The sequence below is a fragment of the Scyliorhinus torazame genome, chromosome 11 (assembly GCF_047496885.1).
Source record: "Scyliorhinus torazame isolate Kashiwa2021f chromosome 11, sScyTor2.1, whole genome shotgun sequence".
Lineage (NCBI taxonomy): Eukaryota > Metazoa > Chordata > Chondrichthyes > Carcharhiniformes > Scyliorhinidae > Scyliorhinus > Scyliorhinus torazame.
The window spans coordinates 102366944-102392896 of record NC_092717.1 but is presented as its reverse complement, the minus strand read 5'-3'; the positions used below and the strand labels follow the sequence as shown (position 1 = coordinate 102392896).

General features: G+C 45.5%; 1 protein-coding gene across 1 annotated transcript in view; it reads left to right on the top strand.

Annotated features, from left to right (window-relative positions):
* Positions 1-21847, top strand: part of LOC140385421 (retinol dehydrogenase 10-like) — a 100482-nt gene extending 78635 nt beyond the window's left edge. The window contains exons 4-5 of the mRNA XM_072467554.1: positions 5810-5941; positions 18397-21847. Coding sequence (XP_072323655.1) covers positions 5810-5941; positions 18397-18520 — 256 coding nt within the window. The 3' untranslated portion in view covers positions 18521-21847. The remainder of the gene's footprint in view (positions 1-5809; positions 5942-18396) is intronic.
* The last annotated feature ends 4106 nt before the right edge of the window (positions 21848-25953 follow it).

Genomic DNA, 25953 nt, shown 5'->3' with positions numbered 1-25953 from the left:
GAAAAAAGTGCTGTTAGGTAATTTGGAAATTCTGAATTCTCCCTCTGCAGGTGCCAGGATGTGGCGACTAGGGGCTTTTCACAGTAACTTCATTGCAGTGTTAATGTATGCCTACTTGTGACAAGAACTATTATTATATTCCTATGTCAAATTGCTCAAGGTTTTCATTATCCCCCAATTCCTGAATTCTGTACCTACGACCTCCTGAATGAAGACCAATGAAGTATTCATTTAACACACTAGTAATGTTCTGCAGCTCAACACACCGATTGTGTCCTTGGTCTCCAATGGACCCTACTCTTTCCATGGTTAACTTCTTCCACTTAATGTATTTGTAGAATATCTTGGAGTTCTCTTCAAGTCCTTTTTCATGCCCCCTTTTTGTTCTTATTGCTTAAGTTCCTTCTTGAACTTCCTCTATTCCTCCAGAGCCGCAGTTAAATTTCTCCCTTTGGACTTGCTAAAAGCCTTTCTCTTCCTCCTTATCCAGTCTTGGATTGTCCTAGGCATCCAGGATTCCATGAATTTGTTGCTCCTGCATTCTTTCTCCCCACCACCAGGTGAACATTTTGGACCTATATTTCACCCATTTCCTCTTTGAATACCCTCCACTGCTCTGCTGTAGATTTTCCCACAAAGTTGTTCCCAGTCAACTACACATCCCAGAAAACAGCTTGAATATGAATGATGCAGTTAACCTAATTAGTTGAGGGGGCATGTTGTAGAATTGCTTGATTCTTTTTTTTCTTTTGAATAAGCATACACGAGAATAAGCAAATAAGACCTTGTTAAAAGACTCTCATCTGACACAATTTAGGTTACCACATGGCATCTTACTGGTGTTTTGCAAGAGAGGGTTGGTTAGTATCTTAGCGTGCTACTGTTCGTATGTTTGGGTGCCAGAGTAAGTCTTGAAATTCACAGCCTTATGATTTAAAGGTGCGAATGCTACCAGCCAAGCCAAATTGACAGGTTGATATTTAATGAATGTAAGCCTCCAGCACTCTGGATTAAAGGCGTAGCTGAAAACTGAATTTTCCATGATGTATGTTTTGGTAATTATCTGCCATTTATTTATAGCTAAAAGGCATTTGTGTTGATATCACTTTAAACCTCAAGTTTGATGCACCTGCAGCATTTCAGGATATGAAATAGTTTATTTGTTACTTCAAGCCACAAAAATGTAGTGAGGCAACCACTATAGCTTTCAAGTGTACTGGAGTGCAGGTGTGTACCAGCTTCAGACCTAGTTCATCTGTTCTTGATGACTACTGCAATCCAAAGGAATCCGTAAACTGGACTTTCAGGGGCTGTTTAGCACAGGGTTAAATCGCTGGCTTTGAAAGCCGACCAAGGCAGGCCAGCAGCACCGTTCAATTCCCGGACCAGTTTCCCTGAACAAGCGCTGGAATGTGGCGACTAGGGGCTTTTCACAGTAACTTCATTTGAAGCCTACTTGTGACAATAAGCGATTTTCAACAAGCGATTCCCTGTTGGAATTTGTAGCACTGATAGGTATGTCCATTCATGGCTTGGTTTCAAGTTTAACTGCATTATACTTGTACTGGAATTTCAGGAGGGACTTTTACTGATAACTTGGGGAATTATTCAGATGGATCCTTGATGCATTAGTCCCACTTTCATTTTAAAATAAAACCATGTTTTCTGGGATTTTTGCATATTTGCTTAAACAGATTTGGTCATCAATTCTGTTGGATATCTTTTTTCTCAATGTGTTTTGCCTTTGGCTAGATAAGACATCAAAAAGAAGTTTATGAAAGCATTGTCCACTCTCTTTTACACAAATTTGTAGTAATTTAGCTCTGCAAGGCTTTCAGCATAACTGGGGGGAAAGTGACATGGGGCTGAGTATTAAAATATTCTTTGTACAGAGAAAAAGTCCTCCCTGCAAGCACAACGGAGATATTTGTAAGTCCTGAAACTTTTTCTGATATTGCTTTTTTTATTGTCACTGATTGCATTCTCTACAGGGAAGCTTCTGTTCAGCAGTCGCATGCACGATTGTAAACTTATTTTTGATCTCCCAGACTTTCTGTAGTTTACAAATAGTTCATTCAGCTATTTCAACAGCAATGGTTTGAATTATTTGAAATGCAACTAATTATTTTTCACTTCAGCTGGGTGTCTGATTCCGATTAGACCAAACGGGTGATAAGTGTTCAAATAAAACTAGCTTCGAGAACTCCTGAAATTGAAGGTTTATTAAACGTATAGGCCAGCTGCTAAATTAGTTCACTTCCAACAGATTTTTACATCTTTCTCACACTCCGCCAATATGTCCTCCTAAACTGCAAAATAACTCCATATCCCACCGTTATTCTCTATACCCCCCCCCCCCCCCATATCCTGGGGCTTTAGATCATTAACAATGATCTAACATCAATTGCCATTTGTGGAAGCAAATTCCAAATACCACCTAGTGTTTCTTAATTTCACTCCTGAAGGGTCCTTGCTCGCCCGACCTGTCCTCGCTCCCGTGTGCTTTTTTTTTTTTTGTCAATCTTTCTATTGACGTTTCTCATTTTTATAAAAAGTTGTTACTTTATATACATTTTTCTTGCCCGCGCTAATTTGCTCTTTTATAGAGGTTTGTTTTGTCCATTTGACTAATTGTGTACACGTTTTGCTGCCCTCTGGGACGGTCTATGATATCCCCCCCCCCCCCCCCCCCCCCCCCAATTGGTTTCAGCATCCTTCCTCCTGTGGTTTCCCCATTTTTCTTTTCTTCCCCCCCCCCCCCCCCCCGCACCTTTCTGGGTTGTGCGGTCATTTGGTTCTTTTTCTTTTTTTCCCCCCTGGCTTACTCCTCGTTGCTGGCCTCGAACAGGTTTTGGAACAGGCCAAAGATTGCCACTATTGGGGCATGGCTTCACTCTTACCCCCACAACCTTGGACATTGCCTTGGAGAAGGCTGTCCAGAACCCAGCAAGCTTGGGGCAAACCCAAAACATGTGTGGTTGGCCAGCCCCTCTGGCACTGTTCATGTTTGTCCTCCACCTCCGGGTTCTGGTCAGGTGCGCTCTGTGCACCACTTTGAGCTGCATTAGGCTTAGCCTTGCGCAGGAGGAGATGGAGCTCACCCTGCTCAGTGCTTCGCTCCAGAGTCCCCATCCCACCTCTGTCCCCAGTTCGTCCTCTCATTTTTGTCTGGTCCCATCCAGTGGTCGGGCTCTATCCAGTAGCTGTCTGTATATTTTTCCACATAGCCCCTCCTTCTTGCTTCGTCCTCTAGTAATGTGCTTTCTGGGGCCCCGGGGTACCCTACTGTCTCTTTGCGGAGGAAGTGCTTTATTTGAAGGTGTCTCAATTCCTGTCCTCTTGCTAGTTTCCACTTGTCAGTTCGTCCAGTGTCGCCAGTCTGCACCCTATGTAGAAGTCCCCGACCATCCGTGTGCCCCTGTCCCGGCGCTCTCTCTAAGGAACAAGAATCTTCCTAAAGTGCAGTGACAGAATTGCTCTCTGTAATCCAATATGATCTGTGGCCTTGTATAGCTGAAGCATGAATTCGACCCCTTTCTAATCTTGTCCTCTAGGTACAAAGACAAACATTCCATTTGCTTTTGTTGGTACATTTTCTGTATTTTTCATGACATTTTAATATGTGTTTTATGGGCAATAAATGATGGCCTTGCCAGGAAAGCCTACATCCTGTGAAAGAATAAGTTTCTCTAATCTGATTTCTGCCCCTCCACAATACAGAATGGCTTTTATTAAAGTCACAATTGACATTTTATGCAACTATGGATAAGGTAAACTATCCCTCTCTAACAGTCTACAAATTCTGACCACCTCGTCCTCCTCCCAACAGGATGAGACTGCACTTGCCTGGTTCCAGCCTTGTCAGTCTAGTCATAGCCAGGGTGTCTCTTTTTTTGGTGGCTTGCTTAGTTCTTTACAGAGACCAGTTGTTTGGTATGAATTTTCTCAGATGTGTTTGTTTGTAACGAGCTACAAAGTGGTTGGTGTACCTGCTGCAGCAGACTGCTTCACTGTGATATGAAATTCCTATTGAGCTGCTTTTGAAGCAGTGCAAGCCACTCCCCTGACATTGTTGCTGCAGTGTTTGACACAGCAGGCAGGTCAACATGGGTGTAACACTGAATGTTCGAACATATCACATGAAGGCAAACTGTGATCGGAGTCCATGCCAGTTGCTTTACAAGGTGTTGTGGGTGGTCCAGTTTAAGCTGTACAGAGGCCTTTTATGCAGAAATCCTGTCTGTTTGGATGCTATTTTCCTTTCTGGCCTCTTTACTATCCCCAATTTCAACCCATCTGCAAATGCCTGCCATGCATTCAGCTTCCTGGGACCCAGCTCTTGAATTCTCTCTGGCTCTGCCTCACTTCCTTTAAAATATTCCCTAAATATTTCATTAACCAATATCTGATATCATATTTCCTCGTGTCTCTGACATATTTTGTTTTCTAATGTTTCATTGAGGCTCCTTGGGATAATTCCATATATTGAAGGTGATATCTGAATATAAATTGTCTTGCCATAATTGGGTAATTTCTCCATCCAGATCCTAAGATTGTGTATGTTTCACTACCAGCATGGTTTGTGTGGCTGAGGTACTATGTCCATGTCAAGGGAAAGGCTCTGCTTGACGGTGATCGTTTTGTGTATGATGGTCTTGAGTTTTCTACATCTTGTTCTGTGGGGCATTTTGAGGAGCTGAAACTTGGGATGAGTGATATTGTGATATTTGATGTCCTTCTTTGGAAAAGGTTGCATAAAGATCAAAAACGAACATACAAAAATATGAATTAGGTGCAGGATATTGTCCAAGGTTCTGCCACAATTGGAAGTGTATTTTTGTGGCTTCCACCTTTGTTCTGAGGGGGGAGGAGGGGAGCAGGCTGGCTGAAGTGTTTGGAGGAGACTGGCCCTAGTAATTTGAGGGGCTGGGCAAGGAGAGCAGTTCCAAAATCTGCCTCAACCAGAATAGCAACTGAATCCTGCACTGTTTGATTCTGAACCCCACATGTGCTAACAAGCCCCTTATTCCTTCTGGTTGTTTAAAAAAAAAAAAAGCACTTGACTTGTACCACACACTTTATTGTCCATCAGTTTAAATATTATACTTGCACGCTTCTCATTTCTCTCTCTTGCTTTAATCACTTTTCATTTTCCCTTTACCAGTGCTGCCCAAAGAAATAGATGTCTCTTTATTAGACTACCATCTAAACTTGCCAAAAATAGACGTGGCCCTGACTTTATCTGGGGGAAAAAGCACGCACTCGCAGTTATTTGCCAATCGGCTTCTCCTGTGTGGTATTAATTTGGGTGTTTTTCTTTACCTTCCATGTCACTCTGGCTTCTTTACCTCCAGAATCTCTGATTTTGAGGCCTACAAGGTCTTCTACTTGCACTCCTGCTGCTCTGCTGTCAAACATTATCTAATCCATGTGTCCCTTGCCTCTAGGCCCTGCAATTCTTCTTGGAAACTAACCTCCGAAAGATCCCTAGCTCATTCTCTATTTTTGCTAACTGTCGCTGCTTTCTTGCATGGTTTCCTCAGGCTCGACTATCTCTGCAGCTGTTTGTTCACTTCTAATAGTGCAAGTATGTGCGTATTGTAATATACATGTAGGTGACTTCTTTCCCTATTTCCAAAGATACCTAGTGTAATACTAATATAGTAGTATGGAATACCTACACCTCAATGCAAAATTTGTACTAGTTTAATAATACTTTGTGCTTTACAAAATTCATGCAACTATTGGTGTGTATTTTGAGGAACCTTGTATAAAAATCAAAAGGACTGTTCTAAAACTTCTCTTGCAGGAAAGAATTTGAGCCATTCCTTCCTCCTTTGAAACCAGAGTACTGTGTGAAAGAAGCTATGAGAGCCATCCTCACAGACCAACCAATGATTTGTACACCTCGACTAATGTATACAGTAACATTCATGAAAAGGTAAGATGAGGTGAAAAAGAATTGCTTAACATCAGAGAACAATGGGTTATATTTTAAAGACTTGGAATATAAAATCTAATATTATACACTTACAGTCTAAGCAACACTTCAACAAATATTCCTGTTGTACCAATTTTTATTGTAGCCCTGGAGGCAATGCTTAGTGAGGTAATATACATGTCTTTGGGAACAGGTAGTATTACTTCATTCAAGATGTGGAGATGCCGGCGTTGGACTGGGATGAGCACAGTACGAAGTCTTACAACACCAGGTTAAAGTCCAACAGGTTTGTTTCGATGTCACTAGCTTTCGGAGCGCTGCTCCTTCCTCAGGTGAATGAAGAGGTCTGTTCCAGAAACATATATTGACAAATTCAAAGATGCCAAACAATGCTAGGAATGCGAGCATTAGCAGGTGATTAAATCTTTACAGATCCAGAGATGGGGTAACCCCAGGTTAAAGAGGTGTGAATTGTATCAAGCCAGGACAGTTGGTAGGATTTTGCAGGCCAGGTGGTGGGGGATGAATGTAATGTGACATGAATCCCAGGTCCCGGTTGAGGCCGCACTCATGTGTGCGGAACTTGGCTATAAGTTTCTGCTCGGCGATTCTGCGTTGTCGCGGGTCCCGAAGGCCGCCTTGGAGAACGCTTACCCGGAGATCAGAGGCTGAATGCCCTTGACTGCTGAAGTGTTCCCCGACTGGAAGGGAACATTCCTGCCTGGTGATTGTTGCGCGATGTCCGTTCATTCGTTGTCGCAGCGTCTGCATGGTCTCGCCAATGTACCACGCTTCGGGACATCCTTTCCTGCAGCGTATGAGGTAGACAACGTTGGCCGAGTCGCACGAGTATGTACCACGTACCTGGTGGGTGGTGTTCTCACGTGTAATAGTGGTATCCATGTCGATGATCTGGCACGTCTTGCAGAGATTGCCATGGCAGGGTTGTGTGGTGTCGTGGTCACTGTTCTGAAGACTGGGTAGTTTGCTGCAAACAATGGTTCGTTTGAGGTTGCGCGGTTGTTTGAAGGCAAGTAGTGGGGGTGTGGGGATGACCTTGGCAAGATGTTCATCGTCATCAATGACCGAAGGCTGTGAAGAAGATGACGTAGTTTCTCCGCTCCGGGGAAGTACTGGACGACGAAGGGTATTCTGTCGGTTGTGTCCCATGTTTGTCTTCTGAGGAGGTCGGTCCGGTTTTTCGCTGTGGCGCGTTGGAACTGTCGATCGTTGAGTCGAGTGCCATATCCTATTCGTACGAGGGCATCTTTCAACGTCTGTAGATGTCTGTTACGCTCCTCCTCGTCTGAGCAGATCCTGTGTATACGGAGCGCTTGTCCATAGGGGATGGCTTCTTTAATGTGTTTAGGGTGGAAGCTGGAGAAGTGGAGCACCATTAGGTTATCCGTGGGTTTGCGGTAAAGCGAAGTGCTGAGGTGACCGTCCTTGATGGAGACGAGTGTGTCCAAGAATGCAACTGATTTTGGAGAGTAGTCCATGGTGAGTCTGATGGTTGGATGGAACTTATTAATGTCATCGTGTAGTCGTTTCAGTGATTCTTCGCCGTGGGTCCAAAGGAAAAAAATGTCATCGGTGCATCTGGTGTATAACGTCGGTTGAAGGTCCTGTGCGGTGAGTAGGTCCTGTTCAAACTTGTGCATGAAGATGTTGGCATATTGGGGTGCGAATTTGGTCCCCATGGCTGTTCCGTGCGTCTGGGTGAAGACCTTGTTGTCTAAGGTGAAGACGTTGTGATCCAGAATGAAGCGGATGAGTTGCAGAATTGCGTCTGGAGATTGGCAGTTGTCGGTGTTGAGTACTGAGGCTGTTGCAGCAATGCCGTCGTCACGGGGGATGCTGGTGTGGAGTGCCGAGACGTCCATTGTGACGAGGAATGTTCCTGGTTCAACTGGTCCATGGGTGCTGAGTTTCTGTAGGAAGTCCGTCGTGTCGCGACAGAAGCTGGGTGTACCTTGTACGATGGGTTTCAAGATGCCCTCGATGTAGCCAGAGAGGTTCTCACACAGGGTCCCATTGCCTGAAACGATAGGGCGGCCTGGTGTGTTGGCCTTATGTATTTTTGGGAGGCAGTAGAGATCTCCAATGCGGGGAGTACGTGGGATGAGAGCACCATCTCTGGATCTGTAAAGATTTAATCACCTGCTAATGCTCGCATTCCTAGCATTGTTTGGCATCTTTGAATCTGTCTATATATGTTTCTGGAACAGACCTCTTCATTCACCTGAGGAAGGAGCAGCGCTCCGAAAGCTAGTGACATCTAAACAAACCTGTTGGACTTTAACCTGGTGTTGTAAGACTTCGTACTTCATTCAAGATGCCATCCCTTTTAGGAGTAAAGTTGTGGCAAATATAACTAAGTTTCTCATTCTGCAATGAACTGATTTTTCGAGTACTAAATGAACCAATATTGTAAATGTCCCAGAAGCAAAATAGATATGCCTAAATTTCCTGCCATCTTCTGTGTAACTTTGGGACATAAATGGTGCCTGCTTGCTGTGTCCTAATTCCTGACAGCAGGCAGATGCATTATGCACCTAAAACAGTTTGTAAATATCAACTTATTGTCACACTTGGGCCAGTGTGATGTTTAAGCTGTTCATTTCTAAAATATGGGTTGTCCGGTTATGTGGAAAGACTGTTCAGATGAATGGCACCTGTTAGAGTGGTCTTGTTACATTGCCATCCTGTTCTTGTACCCTCCTGACATTCATTCAATGTCAACATTGACAAGTGCTGCAATTCTGAATGGGCACCAACATATGTTCTTTCCCGGTGTGTCAACTGTACTGACTCTGCAGTAACTACAGAGTTGTTTGGTAGCCCCAATAACGAAATACTAATACTTACCTATAAACCGATCATGGAAGTTCTCATGATTCTCTCTCACACTCACTAAGGGGCAATTTTAGAATCCACCTAACCTGCACATCTTTGGACAGTGGAAGGAAACTCTCTCAGACGCTGGGAGACATTGGGAGAAAGTGCAAACTCCACACAGTCGCCCTATGAGGGATGCTATAGCCAGTTATGGAACAGGAGGCCATTCTGCACTAGTTCATACCAGCTCCCCACAGCAATCCAGTCAGTCCCACTCACCTGCTCGATCCCATAACACTTAAGTTTTTTTCCTTCAGGTGTCCCTCCAATTTCATTTTTGAAATCTTTTGTTTTTGCGTCCATCACCCTCGGATAGTGAGTTCCAAGCCATTACTGCTGGCTGGTAACTCTTCCTCCCATTTCTGCCTGCTTTTTTTTTTTTATGCCCCAAATCCTTGGGTCCCCTAGTCTTTCTACCATTGTCTAATGGGAAGAATCCATTGGTCACTTTCTGCCAGTCTATCCATGTACTGTTGTAGGTGATTCTTATTGTCCTCATGTCAATCCCAAGTTTCATATCACCAGCAAATTTTAGTTTTACTCCATATTCAAGATACAAGTCATTTGAATATAGCCACAGTCTCCCATCGTCCTGTCAAAAATCAATCCCCTACTATCGCTTGATGTTTTTCTATCATTAAGTGCTAATTTTTATTGAGTATTAAGCCTTAAGTAGGCTTTTTGTGACACTTGAACAAACATTCAAAGTTAAGAACCCTGCTGTTGCCTGTGTCTTAACCCTGAAGGATAACTTGAAACACTGGTTTCTTAATGGTGTATGTTTGTTTGGAATAATGTGAGGAACCATGTACAATCCATTGAGGAACTAGACCAGTTGTGTAAAACAGTTAATAAAGGTGACAAAAGATTTGTAAAGGAAAAGTCACCATAGTCCCAGATGACCATAGGCTGCTTTCCCTTTTTGAGGGGTAGAGCTGACTTTTGGTGATTTGGTCTGAGGATCGCCACACCTCGGGCAAGGGGCAAGGCTGAGAAGGGGGGGGACCTTTGTGTATAACATCGGCCAATATGGGAATTGAATCCACGCTGTTGGCCTTGCTCTACATGAACCAGCTATCTCGCCAAGTGAGCTAAATTGGCCCCAACAATCTGTTGACTGGACAGTTAGTTTGTCATAGCCACCAGAGGACAAACAGGGGTTGGTAGAGTTCTTGGAGGGTTTAGAGTCGTCTCCTCTCTTCTCCCCCCCCCCCCCCCCCCCCCCAGGTGGGGGAGGAATTGAGGGAGGAGTTGGAAGTTGGAGGGGCTGCTGGGGTTGGAAGAGGTTCGCATTGCTTTACAGACATTCCTCCTCTTCCCTTTACTCTAAATTACCCAAATAATTGATTGGGGGAAAAAGTCCTCCAATATCAACATGTCAGATGTCTTGCTTCTCTGACTCCCCTTCAGATTTGTTCTTCAATCTCTCTGTCTCACTTTCTCTATTTAGAGGCCTACAGAATATCCCAGGTAGCATGATCTTGCTTTCCTTTTGCTTCTAAAATGGACTCTTATCTTGCCCCCTCAAGGCCATCCCCTCTTTCCAACATTACGATGTCTTCCTTAATCAGTATTGCCACCCCACCTCTCCCTGCTCTATCTTTTCTGAGCACTTTATTGGGTATTAAGCATCTAGCCCTCCATTTTAAGCCACATTTTCATTTTTTGTCACCATCATATTCGGGCACTTCTATTGGTGCTTGTAGCTCGCCACCCTTGTTTGCGTGTATGTATTCCAATCCTGCAGTAGGTATTCATCTAGTACTTCATATGGAGCTGCTCCCTTCTCTAGTACTGTCTAAAACACTCTCTTTCTGCACCTCATTTCTTCTGCCATATGCTGGTGTCTACTCCCTGTCAATTTAGTTTAAACCTCCACAACCACACCTGCCTGCAAGGATACTTGCCCCAGTCCTATTAAGATGCAACCCGTCCCCTTTTGAATAGGTGCCCTCTGTCCCTGAACTAGTCCCCGCACCCCAAGAATCTGAAAACCTCACTACCATGCTACAAGCCATGCAATGATCCTCTCTTCTTCTCTGGGAGCCATGCAATGATCCTCTCTTCCTATTTGGGAGCACAGTAGCACAAGTGGATAGCACTGTGGCTTCACAGCGCCAGGGTCCCAGGTTCGATTCCCTGCTAGGTCACTGTCTGTGCGGAGTCTGCACGTTCTCCCAGTGTCTGCGTGGGTTTCCTCCGGGTGCTGCGGTTTCTTCCCACAGTCCAAAGACGTGCAGGTTAGATGGATTGGCCATGATAAATTGCCCTTAAGTGACCAAAATGGCTAGGAGGGGGGCTTAAGTGGGTCGGTGCAGACTCGATGGGCCGAATGGCCTCCTTCTGCTCTATGTTCTACACTTTAACTTCCTGCCTACATCCCTAAAATCTGGTCTTAAAGCCTTACTACCTCACTTTTCTCTGTCATTAGTGTCAACATGCAGCACAATTTCTGGTTCACTTTCTTCCCTGCCTGGTGTCAAGGAGGCGACACTCTATGATGGTCAGATATACTACGGAATTGCTTACAATAACAGCATTTCTATGTGTTGCTGTTTCTGTTCCCTCATAGACAGTTCCTTACCCTGGTGCCATGGTGTGGGCTGTAGACCTTCAAGGAATCATCACTCTAAAACTGAGTATCTGTTTGAGATTGGCACACCCCAAAGGAGTATTACCTGTCCGCCGTTTCTATTCTTCTGGATGGCCACCCACCTATTATTCTGTCTGTAGGACAACTGTCTCCTGACACATGTGATTCAGGAAATTGATGGTCCGCTGTATCTCTAGCTTGACTTCAGATTTTTTGAGCTTGAGGCAGCTGGAGATGCTGCCTGCACCCATGGCCCACCAAGGCAGTTCTGATGTTGTGCAGGAAATGCAAGCAACTTGCCTCTTGCATTACTTTTGCAGCATTTGTTGCTGCAGGGACTGGCCTCCTGCATTACCTCTGCAGTGTTTGTTGCTGCAGGGACTGGAGAGCTGCCGGCCAATCGAGCTGGGACGCCCTCCCAAATGTGGGGTGTAAATTCCATCTGATGCCTCTTGTGACGCTCACTCGAGTGTGGCATGTCTGCGGGGGCTCCTTGGATGGCAGGAGTGAAACTACCATTGTCCAGGGCATCCACTCTTTTTTAAAAAAAATAATTTTTATTAAAGGTTTTCATAAAATATCAATAACAAAATGAGAGAAAAAAAGAACCCAACAGGGTTAAGTACAAAACACAATCTAAAAATGCAACCCCTCAAACCGCCCCCCCCCCCCCCCCCCCCGTACCTAAATAATAAATTAACATTAACACCCTGACTTAAGACAACAGGTGTATACACCCCCTCAGACCCTTCCAGTGTAAATAACATAAACAAAAATAAAGTAAACCCCCCCACCTCCCGAGCTGCTGCTGCCATTGACCAATGTCTAGCGTTCTGCCAGAAAGCCTAAGAACGGTTGCCACCGCCTAAAGAACCCTTGTACCGACCCTCAAGGCGAATTTCACCCTCCAATTTAATAAAGCCTGCCATATCGCTGATCCAGGATTCCATGCTTGGGGGCCTCGTATCTTTCCACTGAAGGAGAATCCTTCGCCGGGCTACCAGGGATGCAAAGGCCAGAATTCCAGCCTCTTTCGCCTCCTGCACTCCCGGCTCCTCTGCCACCCCAAATATTGCAAGCCCCCAGCCCAGTTTGACCCTGGATCCTACCACCCTCGACACCGTCCTCACTACGCCCTTCCAAAATTCCTCCAGCGTGGGCATGCCCAGAACATATGGGTGTGATTTGCTGGGCTCCCTGAGCACCTAACACACCTGTCCTCGCCCCCCAAAGAATCTGCTCATCCTTGTCCCGGTCATGTGTGCCCTGTGCAGCACCTTAAACTGTATGAGGCTGAGCCTCGTGCATGAAGAGGAAGAGTTCACCCTCCCTAGGGCATCTGCCCACGTCCCCTCTTCGATCTCCTCTCCCAACTCCTCCTCCCACTTACCTTTCAACTCCACCACCGAGGCCTCCTCCTCCTCCTGCATCACCTGGTAAGTTTCCAAGATCTTTCCCACCCACCCCCCGAGAGCACCCTGTCCTGTACTGTGTGTGGCAGTAGCCGTGGGAATTCCACCACCTGCTGTCTGGCAAACGCCCTTACCTGTAAGTACCTGAAGGTGTTCCCCGGGGGGCGCCCATACTTCTCCTCCAGCTCACCCAAGCTTGCGAACTTCCCGTCCACAAACAGGTCCCCCAACTTACGTATCCCTGCCCTGTGCCACCCCAAAAACCCTCCACCTGTTGTTCCTGGGGCAAACCGGTGGTTCCCCCGTAATGGGGTCCATGCAGAGGCCCTAACTCCCCCCCCCCCCCATGCCGCCTCCACTGCCCCCATATTTTGAGGGCCGCCACCACCACTGGGCTCGTGGTATACCTCCTTGGAGGGAGCGGCAGCAGCGCCATTGCCAGCGCCCCCAGACTCGTACCCACACAGGACACCGTCTCCAGCCTCTTCCATGCAGCCGCCTCCCCCTCCATCACTCACTTGTGCACCATTGTCGCATTGGTGGCCCAGTAGTACCCACAGAGGTTGGGCAGCACCAGCCCCCCCTATCTCTACTCTGCTCCAGGAACACCCTTCTCGCCCTCTGAGTCCCTTGCGCCCACACAAACCCCATTATACTCCTGTTAACCCACCTGAAAAAAGCCTTCGGGATAAACACTGAGGCACAGGAACAAAAACCTTGGGAGCACCATTTTGATTGACTGCACCCTACCTGCCAGGGACGGTGGCAACGCGTCCCACCTCTTGAACTCCTCCTCCATTTGCTCCACCAGCCTTGTAAAGTTAAGCCTATGCAGGGCCCCCCAGCTCCTGGCCACCTGGACTCTCAAATATCTGAAGCTCCTCTCCATCCTTTTTAGTGGGAGCTCGCCAATCCCCCTATCCTGGTCCCCTAGCTGAACTACGAACAGCTCGCTCTTCCCCATATTGAGCTTGTACCCCGAAAAGTCCCCAAATTCCCTAAGGATCCTCATTACCTCTGGCATTCCTCCCACTGGGTCCGCCACATACAGCAGCAGGTCATCTGCATAAAGCGACACCCTATGCTTCTCCCCATCCCGCACCAACCCCCTCCAGTTCCTCGACTCTCACAGTGCCATAGCCAGGGGTTCAATCGCCAGTGCGAAGAGCAGGGGGGACAGGGGACACCCCTGTCTCGTCCCTCGGTGCAACTGAAAGTACTCTGACCTCCTATTTGTGGCCACACACTCCATCGGGATCTCATACAACAGCCTAACCCACCTGACAAACCCCTCCCCAAACCCGAACCTCTTCACCTCCCACAGGTACCCCCACTCTACCCTATCGAAGGCTTTCTCAGCGTCCATCGCCACCACTATCCGCCTCCCTCGCCGGCATCATGATAACGTTCAAAACCCTCCGCACATTCGCGTTCAACTGTCGCCCCTTCACAAACCCCGTCTGGTCTTCATGGATGATCTGCGGCCCTCAATCCTCGTGGCTAAGACCTTCACCAGCACCTTGGCATCTACATTTAGCAAGGAAATCGGTCTGTAAGACCCACATTGCAGGGGATCCTTGTCCCGCTTCAGGATCAAGGAGATCAGTGCCCGGGACATCGTCGGGGGTAAAGCCCCCCCCCCCCCTCCCTTGCCTCATTGAAGGTCCTAACTAACAGCGGGCCCAACAGGTCCATATATTTTTTTATAGAACTCGACTGGGAAACCGTCTGGCCCCGGTGCTTTCCCCGCCTGCATGCTTCCTATCCCTTTCATCAGCTCCTCCAGCCCAATCGGGGCCCCCAGTCCCGCCACCAGTCCCTCTTCCACCTTTGGAAACCTCAATTGGTCCAGGAAACGGCCCATCCCTCCCTCCCCGTGGGGGCTCTGATCGGTACAATTCCTCGTAGAAGTCCCTGAAGACCCCATTGATGCCAACCCCACTCCGCACCACGCTCCCTCCCCTGTCCTTCACTCCCCTGATCTCCCTAGCTGCGTCCCGATTCCGAAGCTGATGCGCCAGCATCCGGCTTGCCTTTTCCCCATACTTGTAGACCGCCTGCCTGGAGGCTGCGCCTCTTCCTCAACAATCCTTCCTCCGGTTCTTCCGCATACCTCCTGTCTACCGTCACCATCTGCCCCCCGCTCCCTCCGCTCCTTGTGGGCCCTGATGGAGATCAGCTCTCCCCTCACCACTGCCTTCAGTGCCTCCCATACCATCCCCACTCTGACCTCCCCGTTGTCATTGGTCTCCAAGTACCTCTCTATACTTCCTCTGACCCGCTCGCTCACCACCTCGTCCGCCAACAGCCCCACCTCCAAGCGCCACAGTGGGCGCTGGTCCCTCTCCTCCCCATCTCCAAGTCCACCCAATGCAGGGCGTGGTCCGAAATGGCTATTGCCGAATACTCTATCCTCTACTCTCTATCAGTGCCCTACTCAATGAAAAAAGTCGATTTGAGAATAAGCCTTATGGACATGTGAGAAGAATGAAAATTCCCTAGCCCCCGGCCTTGCAAATCTCCAAGGGTCCACCCCTCCCATTTGGTCCATAAATCCCCTCAACACTCTAGCCGCCGCCGGCTTCCTACCCGTCCTAGACCTGGAGCGATCCAGTGCAGGATCCAACAGTGTTAAAGTCTCCCCCCATTATCAGGCCCCCCACTTCCATGTCTGGGATCCGACCCAACATACGCCGCATAAAACCCGCATTGTCCCAGTTCGGATTGCATACATTGACCAGTACCACCCTCCCTCCCTGCAACTTACCACTTACCATTATGTACCTACCGCCATTATCTGCCACAATGCTCGACGCCTCGAATAACACCTTTCCCACCAAGATCGCCACCCCTCGATTTTTGGCATCTAGCCCAGAGTGAAACACCTGACCTACCCACCCTTTCCTCAGTCTTACCTGGTCTGCCACCTTCAGGTGTGTCTCCTGGAGCATAACCACATCCGCCTTGAGCCCCTTCAGGTGCGCGAACACGCGGGCCTGCTTAACCGGCCCATTCAGTCCCCTTATATTCCAGGTTATCAGCCGGATCAGGGGGCTACCCTTCCCCGCCGACTAGCCATGACCCCTCCTCGGACAGCCACGTGCCCGCACCCCACAGCGGCATACCCCCGTCTCGACCCACCCCACTCGCTCCAGCTCCTCCTTGATCTTAGCAGCAGCAACTCAATTCTTTCTCCCCCCCCCCCCCCCCCCCCCGGCTAGGACCCATCCTAGCTGGTTTACGCCCCCATTGCACTTCTGCAAGTCTGCTGACCCCGGCCACTCCCGCCTCCCCTTCGACTCTTCCCATTGTGTGGCAAACCCTCCTCTCCCGCTCCCCATTCACAGGCTCTCCCCTCTCCGTTCTAAGCACAGGAAACAATCCTTGCTTCCCTTCCCCGGTCCCACCCCCCCTGCCACCAACCAAAACAGTGCCCAACCCGCCCCATCCACCCTCCCCAACCCAAAAGAGAAAAACACGGAGAAAAAGACACCCAAAACAATGCAGAGCCCCCCCCCCCCCCCCCCCCCCCGAACCAAAAATAGGCATAACATATCCACCACAGTCCCCAATCGCCCATCCCGACCCTCAATCTGTGTCCAGCTTCTCGGCCTGAACAAAGGCCCACGCCTCCTCCGGAGACTCAAAATAATGGTGCCGGTCCTTGTAGGTAACCCACAGTCGCGCCGGCTGCAACATGCCAAACTTCACCCCCTTCCTGTGCAGCACCACCTTCGCTCGATTGTACCCGGCCCTCTTCGCCACCTCCGCACTCCAGTCCTGATATATCCGAACCTCTGCATTCTCCCACGTGCTGCTCCTCTCCTTGGCCATTCTGAGCACACACTCCCGATCGACAAACCGCACCAGCACCGCCCGTGGAGGCTCGTTAGCCTTGGGCCTCCTCGCCAACACTATGGGCCCCTTCCAGCTCCAGGGGCCCCTGGAAGGACCCCACTCCCATCAGCGAGTTTAACATGGTGACCACATAGGCCCCCCACGTCCGGCCCCTCCGGGAGGCCCAGAATCCGCCGATTCTTCCGCCTCGACCGATTCTCCATCTCCTCTAACCGCTCCTGACGTTTCTTGTGGTGCACCTCCACCTTTACCGCCAGGACTAAGATCTCGTCCTCATTGTCCAAGATCTTTTGTTGTGCCTCTCTGATCGCCACCCCCTGGGCCGTCTGTCTCCAGCAGCTTATCAATAGACGCCGCCTTCGGCTCTAGTAGGTCCTTTTTTAATCTCTCTGAGGCAGCGCTGGATACCCTCCTGTTGCTCCTCCGCCCACTGCCTCCATGCTGCCTGGTCTCAGCCTGCTGCCATTTTGTCTTTCTTCCCTCCCTTCTTCTGGTCCACCACCACCTTTTTTTTTTTTTTTTGTCACCCCGCTCCTAGTTAAAGCCATATACTGATGGGGAGCTATTATTAACTCCTTCCCACACCGGGAAACGTCAAAAAAGTGCCCTTGGGGGCCCTGAAAAGAGCCCAAAAGTCAGTTTTTGCGTGAGCCGCCGAATGTGTGACTTAGCTCCGCATAGCTGCAACTGGACGTCTCAAGAGGGAATCCTTTTGGCAGTGTTCGCTTCACCAATCTGCCCCAAAATGTCTGTGGAAACTCCTGAAAAAGGTCTAACAGTCTGTTCCAGACGGGAGATGCCGAATGCGCGACCTACTCCTCCATGGCCCCCACCGGAAGCCTCGTCCCCGCTTCTTCAGTGGCCTTGGTGAGATCTTTTCACAGTTGTTCCCTCTGCTGTTAGGATTCAACTTTGATAAAGGCCCTCTGGTCAGTTTGCAGCTTTAAGCTTGCCCTTCCCCCGCCTGCATGCTGGAAGAGGCCCTGTTTATCCTGTTGCAGCCAAATCTTTTACTGTTTCTGCTGGGTCTGGTAGCCAAAAGACATAACATTCCTGGGGGACACTGTCAGGGGAATGTTGCAGTCTTCCTGCCACACCGGGCAATGTCAAACAAATGCCGTGGGGGCCCTGTAAAAGAGCCCAAAAGTCCGTTCCAAGTGGGAGCTACCGAATATGCGACCTAGCTCTGCATAGCCGCACCCGGAAGTCGGCATCCACTCTTTAATATCTGTTGTATCAATGTTGTTAAATGTCCCTTGGTTATTTGATTAAAGAGGGAATGTTATTCATCACTATCAAAATAATCAATCATATCCTATTTTTTGAGGCCATTTACATCTTATTCTTGCAACAGCAACTAATTCCTACCTTGATCCCAGTCATCCCCTTTCTGTCTGTAGATTATTTAATCCATTTAGGAACCTGTATTTAATCCATTTAGAAACCTGCATATTTAATCTGACCTAGCTCGTTCTACATGCATGTTCAACCTGGATGATCTAAAATCCTTTTCTGGTACTTAACATAGTCTTCTAGAAGCTCAAATCCAACTATTGCACTTTCTGTATCCAACTAACTTAAAACAAAACCTTTTTATAAAAAAAAAACTCGACCAATTTCTGCAAATTTAAATGGAGCGTCTCTAGTCTGCAGGATGTTTCTATTGTAAGTAATATATGTTTTTTCTATTTCAGCATCATGCCATGGGAAGCTGTCGTTTGTATGTACCGTTTTTTGGGAGCAGATAAGTGCATGTATCCATTCATTGCTGAGAGAAAACAGGCTTTAAACAACAATGAAGCCAAAAATGAAATCTAGAGCAACTGCTTGCTACATCCAGCACTGGAGCCCCCTCGCAGAAGTGCATGCAATATTTGACTCGTCAACATCTCCATAGAATTCAAAGTGTTTGCAGTGACTACGTTTGAGTGATACACACTTGGCAAACAGCTGTGAAGCTTTAGCTTTCCATGATCACTATGGATAAAGCAGTTAATACTGTACCTGTGTATTGGAACAAGTCACAAGATCAATGTATTATGCCAATCATTTGTATAATTTTTCTAGTGGTTAGACTTGCGCACATTTTCATGCCAACTGAGCAAAGTAAGATTATGTTTTTAACATGACTTTTACCCAGCAATGCCATTTGTGTTTGCTGTTAGAGCTGTATTTATGTGATGTTCAACTAGAGATGTAGATAAGTGCAGTACTTTATAAAATTCCTGTTACTATAACTTTTGAAATAGTAAATGCACTGTAATTATTGACTTCTCACACAGTCCACTGCAAGTACTTCTGTAAATTTTAGAATTACTGCTAATGGAATATTCCTAAAACTCTGCAAATTTCTCCAAATGGATCTTTTGCAGTTTAAAATTGCAGAACAAGTGTTCCTGTTGAACACGAATACGTTTTTAGGAAAATCTCTCATTGGTGTGCCTTTTGAATCTAGTTTAAATGTCCTATTTTCTGTGGATTAGTGGTCCATTTTTTAAGCCTGAAATTTCTACCTCCTTTGTATATCTATTTGAATAACACCTAAAATTTGTTTATCAAAAGTAATGTCTTTTGTGCATCTTTGTGATCACTTTATACATAGATCAATATCTAGTCAGTAATATGGCTAATTGTAAAGAATTTTTAATTAAAATGCCATTGCAAGATGCAAAAGCTGTGGGCAATTTTTATGATGCTTGGTATTGGAACTTGAATTGAAATTAATCACATCAACCGAAATCTCAGCCATACATGTTGGGTGAGCTGTAGGTTACATTAGCTAGACTGTACCTTCCCTACATTTTAAATACGTTGCTTTGCAAATTTGTACCATAGTCCCTTAAACTACACCACTGAAATTAATAACTGGTCATTTTCCAACCAATAAACACATTGATTTATAACATTTTTCTAAACTGACATTTTTCTAAGCCGAAACCCTTACAATTTTTTCTTTTTCTTTGGTCTGCTCTCTTGATTCTTTTTAAAATGGAAAATCTTGAGAGCAATGTGCAGATTTCTCCCCTTGATCTATGGTCCAGGATAGTCCTGACTTCACGTCTGTGAATTAGAAACTTCATCCAACTGCATTACACACCTGGCCATGTTTTTGTGGCCATGGTGGGGAAATTATTTTTCTTCCACCAATGATCTTGCCTAGAAGCTCAAGCTTTTGGGCAAGGTACAGTCCAATCTGGAAATAGGTCAGGCATTCTGATACTTGGCTGCCATAATGGATCCATGGGGTGGCATGGTGGCTAGCACTGCTGCCTCACCGCTCCAGAGGCCCGGGTTCAATTCCGGCTTCTGATTAATGTCTGTTTGGAGTTTGCACTTTCTCCCAGAGTCTGCGTGGGTTTCCTTTTGGGTGCCCCGGTTTCCTGCCACAGTCCAAAGATGTGCAGGTTAGGTGGATTAGCCATACTAAATTGCCCCTTGGTGTCCTAAAGGTTAGGTGGGGTTACTGTGTTACAGGGATAGGGTGGAAATGTGGGCTTAAGTATGGTGCTCTTTCCAAGGGCTGGTGCAGACAAGTGGGTCAAATGGCTTCCTTCTGCACGGTGGGGATTATATTCTATGATTTTGTTTGAAAATTTGTCAGAATAAAATGCATTGACAAAGATGACTAATGCATTCATCTTTGGAACAACACTGATATGGACAATATTTTTAAACTATTAAAGAATGGGACAGGGTATATTGAAACTTAGATCTATATATACGTGATTAAATGTAGCAAATTTAAACCTTGGTGGGAGAAACCTTTTTACGAAGTTGGAATTCACTTCTGGGGTTAGTAATTGAAGCCTGGATATTTTTTTTCTCATAGAATGGTTCGGCTGAAAATGTTTGTTTTAAACTTCTACGTACATGCTTTCAGGTTAGATAAACTAAATCTACAAATTTGCTCAAAAATACCACTATTGTTGTGAACTTTTAAGCCTTTAAATTCATCCGCTATAATTATGGGACATAGAAGAAAGGGAGTAGAGTATCAGTTAAAATCTAAACCTCTAACAAAGCTTTTACTGTTTGCAACAATGATGAGGAACGGTAGGTTTATATATGAACATTGAATCTCTGGGTTATATTCATTACTGTTGTGGCCAATCTTTGTCGCAATACTAAAATTCCATACCCGCGTCAACTATTAAGGGAAAAAATGCTGAAGATTACTGACATTAATTTTGATTAGTTCTATAGTTGCAATGCTGTGCGCATTAGCGACGGAGTGAAATTGGTATATGCCAGTACAATAAGTCCTCACTAAGTTGTTTCACTTATCATCATGATTTTCAGGAACACTGTGATTTGTGGGTTCCCATAAGAGTGAATGTTAACCTGAAGCTAGGATCATTTGGACATCTTGTCTGAAAATAACCACTATACAAGTTGAAGTACTGTACCATAGATGTGCAGCACTGCATTCCATACAACTTTCAAAATAAATGCGTATGGATTCCAATGAGAAATGCTCACCAATCTCTCGGGCAGTCTCTCTGATACAAGAGAGGTCTTGCTTCCAGTCTGGCTTGATGGGCTCCAAGATGGCTGGCAAGTCAAAGTACAATCTCCAAATCTGCCACATGTATGGGCAGGTGTTGTTTGGAGGGCAAGTTAGATGAGTTATTTAGAGGTTTTTGCACTCCATCTTGACTTGGCACCTCTACTTGGTATCTGCATGTTGTTGACAGTCTGTTTTTGATGCCATCCCGAATGAACATTTCCCCCATTTTGATTTATGCCAGTAGTTGGGAGATCTTTGACTTCAGGATGCTTGTAGGCTGGGCATGTTAGCTTGGGAGAAAGACCTTGCTGTTGCTCCGCCTTTCTTGCCACTGATTTTGGAGGAGCTTTTGAAGTTTTGACTGGTGGTGCTTTGAGATGCCTAGTGCCATGGCCTTAGTCTCTAGTTTGATATACTGGTGTTCCTCGTTTTGAGAATTTCAGTAACTGAACAGTGATTTCTGGTTTTGAATTAAAGATGTGGGCCAGGGTTGTCAACAACCTTTGGTCCAAGGACTGTTGGATGGTTTTCTCTTGCTTCTCCGGGTGTGGATATCTCTAGCAATTAATGATTATCCTGTTCACTTTATCACTGTCTTCTCTGCTTGGATCCTCAATAAAGTTTTCCATTGCCACTTTCATGAGTTGGGAAAGGTCTTGACTGTTGTTTCCTTGATGAAGCCCAGGTGAGTTGGGAGAGGTGCTGCCTTCTCTTTGGAAATATATATGAAGCCCAGGTGAGTTGGGAGAGGTGCTGCCTTCTCTTTGGAAATATATATTTTCTGTGGCTGACCCTTTCAAAAATAAAAACAACTCATCGACATTTCAAGAGCTTATTTTGGCGAGTAGCCACCTTCGATGCTTATTTTAAATAGGCTGGGAATTCATCAGCCACTTCTGTAATAGCATTAGCCACTCTATTGGTCACTTTAATGCTGTGTAGTTTGGAATACCTCTTTAGATGCTTGCAAGATCCTCAAATGGCACTGCAGACTGGATCCTCAAATGGCACTGCAGACTGGATCCCCTCATTCTAAGTCTTTTGCTTGAATGACCATCAAACTTAAGAGGCAACAGATGCTGATTGATGGTCTCCAATCCAGACGCTGGTCTCCAATCCAGACGCCAAAAGTCTTCCATTTCTCCATTATGCTGTTCTAGTCTGACTTCCCCTAACACTTTGACTTTGTCTTGTTACTACTATAGATATGGGTTGGTCTCTCCATTCTTGTGGGTAGGCCAAGCACTCCTGCTCCTTCTCCCACCTCTATTTAAAACATCCAATTCCAATGCTAGGCTGATGGACTTTTCTTGCTTTCTAAGCAGTGGCAGACTTTCTACCACCATTGGCTGGGTGTTTCTGCCTAATGGTTAAAGCTGCAGCACTAAATCGCAAGCCTGAAACAGACTTTAAAATGGCACCTCCATCCCAACCCCTTGCACTTTGAACAAGGGCCAGCTTTCAACGCTCTAAAAGCAAGGGCCAGCTTTCAACGCTCTAAAAGTAATCGGATGATGGAGTTCCCTTCCTTTAAAAGATAAGGTTCAGGGTATGATATTCTGTATACTTTTTACCCAAACAAGCCCCGAGATGAGAAACAATTTACAGTAGCAATGGCTCCTATAGCTTGTCCACATTAAGGTTCCATAGCAGGCACTCTTGCAGATCCAAAATTGAAATCCGTTTGCAGAGCCTGTCAGACCAACACTAATGGGGACATCCGCAACTCTGCCATTGCATGCAAACAATATGAAAGTGGCAACACAAATTGGGGGGAAAAAAAGACCCAGAAAAGGGGCTGGACAACTTGATCTACTGATTCAAATTGGCAACCTGCTTTACACCACACTGAATTGCATTTCATTAGACCAGGTTTAAAGTGGGCAGCTGATTTGCCAAGAGCCCTGTTCACACCAATGGTACATCAATTTAACCTTTTTTTCAATTTGGAAGATGCAAGTTTTCAAAGCATCTACTAGAAAAAACAAGTACCATCTTTCTTCATTTCTGATTATACTTTTATTTTGTCTCTTGAGGAACCTAATACTGTTGGTATGCCTTGGAGGTACTGGACTTGAATTCTGATGAAAGTGAGCCACGTTGCCAAAGCTTTTAATTTTGCACTCTAGGACAAACTCCAGAATGCCAATTTTCTGTCATTGCAGCTATTTATGCGATAGGAGGAAAGGGTGCTGATTGGCAAGTCAACACTAATGTTGATTCAGCAATTGGGAAGTATGTGCTGAACAATTGTGCACTAATAGCAACAATAACAACCAATCAGGCAAGCTTGTAACCTGGTTCATTTGCACTCGCTGGAAGCGCCATACATTCATGCAGATACCCGTTCTCTGTAAATGGAAACTTGTTCAAATCTTGTGCCTTTGTTTTGAATTATCTGGGAATCTCTTCGCTGTTGCTTTCTCCACTGCCACACCTCGCCCAGAGTAAACTTGCCACTCAATCAACACCCTTTTCTCCTGTGGTATAAATTATTTTGAAGTTTGGCATTCTTTCATTTGTCTGGAGTGTCTCCAATGAATGACAAACTTCAACATGTCTCTTTTTAGCATTAAAGTGGTTAGAGAATAACAATTCTATACATCTTGGGTGTACAGTAATAGTTTCAACTATCCAATAAAATTGAATTTGGTCAACATATCAATTTACAAAATAGATCAATTATATTACTCGCGTGACTCCCAGAAGTTTTTTTTATTTTATTTTTCATTCTCTTGCCAAAGCACCAAATGGTTTTCCATTGAGACTCTACTGAGTTTAGGGTGTATTAATGAATAGGATACGTATGAATGTTTCAGCCCTATCTTTTGCTTGTCTGGTTTGAATAGCTGGAATTCCATTTTCACCATGCATTGGACTAATTTATTGGAATCCAGGAGAATGTGTTTGAGTGAACAAAATTGTAGCTTTCCATAATAGTGTTGTTGGACCTCTCTGATCCAGCTTTATTCTGCAGTCCAAATTCTAGATGTGCACATTTGTTTGGAATCCAAATGTGTGTAGTTTGCAAGAGGTCAATTAACCATGGTAACTTTAGAGCACTACATTTATTCCAGAATGTGTTCATGTCAAAATGTTTGATTCATCTGTCTCTTGAAATGGCTCCCCTATACTCCCAAACCTTCAGGCTATAACTCTTTAACAAGATTTACTCCCTTTGTATAGTTTACTCTTAATGTCTCCTGTTTTTTAAAAAATGCCATGGTACTGCACAACCAAATGTTTTTTCTCCGCATTTACTGATTATGAACATTAATTAAATTAACTACTTTGTCAATGTTAACATTTTGGGACAATTTCTGTAGCTTAACATTTGATGTAACACAGGACCTGGAGTGTCTTGTGGAAATATTGAAGGTCAATAAACACTCCTGAATTCTGCTGAATATAGCTCCCTTGGGGAAATAAATTTCCTGTAGCTTTGATATATTGAGCAGACAACTTAGTGTTTCCACTGTTTTAATACAATTCTCCCAACAATGATTAATAAAAGGTTAACCATTTGAAAAGCAAAGAATTGCTTTGAGTGCTAAAATTTCAGTTATTGCATACAGCCTGACTTTTATTACACGGTCTGTCTTTGTTATCTAGCAGAAGGTTTCGGATTTTATACCTATTGCTACAAGAACCAAACTTTGGTTTCAACAATTGCTGCTTTCTTCTAAATAGAACAAAAGTCGCAAACACCGCTGAGCATTTAAAGCACCTTTTTAACCTTTTTGTATTAGATAGTTGTTTGTTTTTCTATGTTTGCAGGAGCAGCACTAACTGGAAAGAGAACCTGAATTTATAGACTCTTGACTTTTCCAAATGTTTCCTAAACCATGTTAGTATTTTGTACATTCAAATACAGCAGGCATTTTACAAGACTTTGAAGCCCATAAGGTGGATTGGCCATTCTAAATTGCTCTGCGTGTCCAAAAAGGTTAGATGGGGTTATTGGGTTACGGGGATAGGGTGGAAGTGAGGGCTTAAGTGGGTTGGTGCAGACTCGATGTGCCGAAGGAGGCCATATGTTCTATAATGTTAATCTGTTTGGTTGAGGGTGGTGGAGGAGAGGGAGGGGTGGGGTGAGGATGGCAATGGGTGTGGTTGAAGAAAAGTAGCATTGGCCAGGAATTCTCCCTGCTGTTTTGAAGAGTGTCATGGAAACTTTTAATGGTCAGCATTCTTCAATGTTATTGCTTCATTTGCATTGTGTCCTAGATTTTGCATTCTCATCCTGAACTACAAATGGGTAAATTTAAGAATTATAAATAAACTTCTTTGATTAACCATCTGAAATATACCATTTGGCACAGAGGTTTTTTAACATCTTCCTCCTTCCCCATAGTCATCTCAATAGATCTGTTCCTGTGCTTTTATCTCCTTCTCCTTGCCCCCTCCTCCTCTGCCCACCTTTCCTCTTAACTGCTCCTTCGATATGAGTTCAGTGACATGCTCGTCATGCTACATGCTCATCTTTCTATTCCCATGGTCATGAGCATAAATGGAGTCTTCTCAAATGATCGATTTACTTTTCTGTCTCTAACCCCCAACTTCTGTGACTGCCCCCTAAATAAATTATTCGCCACACTTGCCAATCATTGGCAACCCTCCATTATGATACTTCTGCAGCTATTGCTCTGTTCAAAGTTTTAATACCCTTGCCCCAGTATATACACTTATTTCGCTCATCACACCCAAATAATGCAGACTTGTGTATGATGCTGCATAATTAATT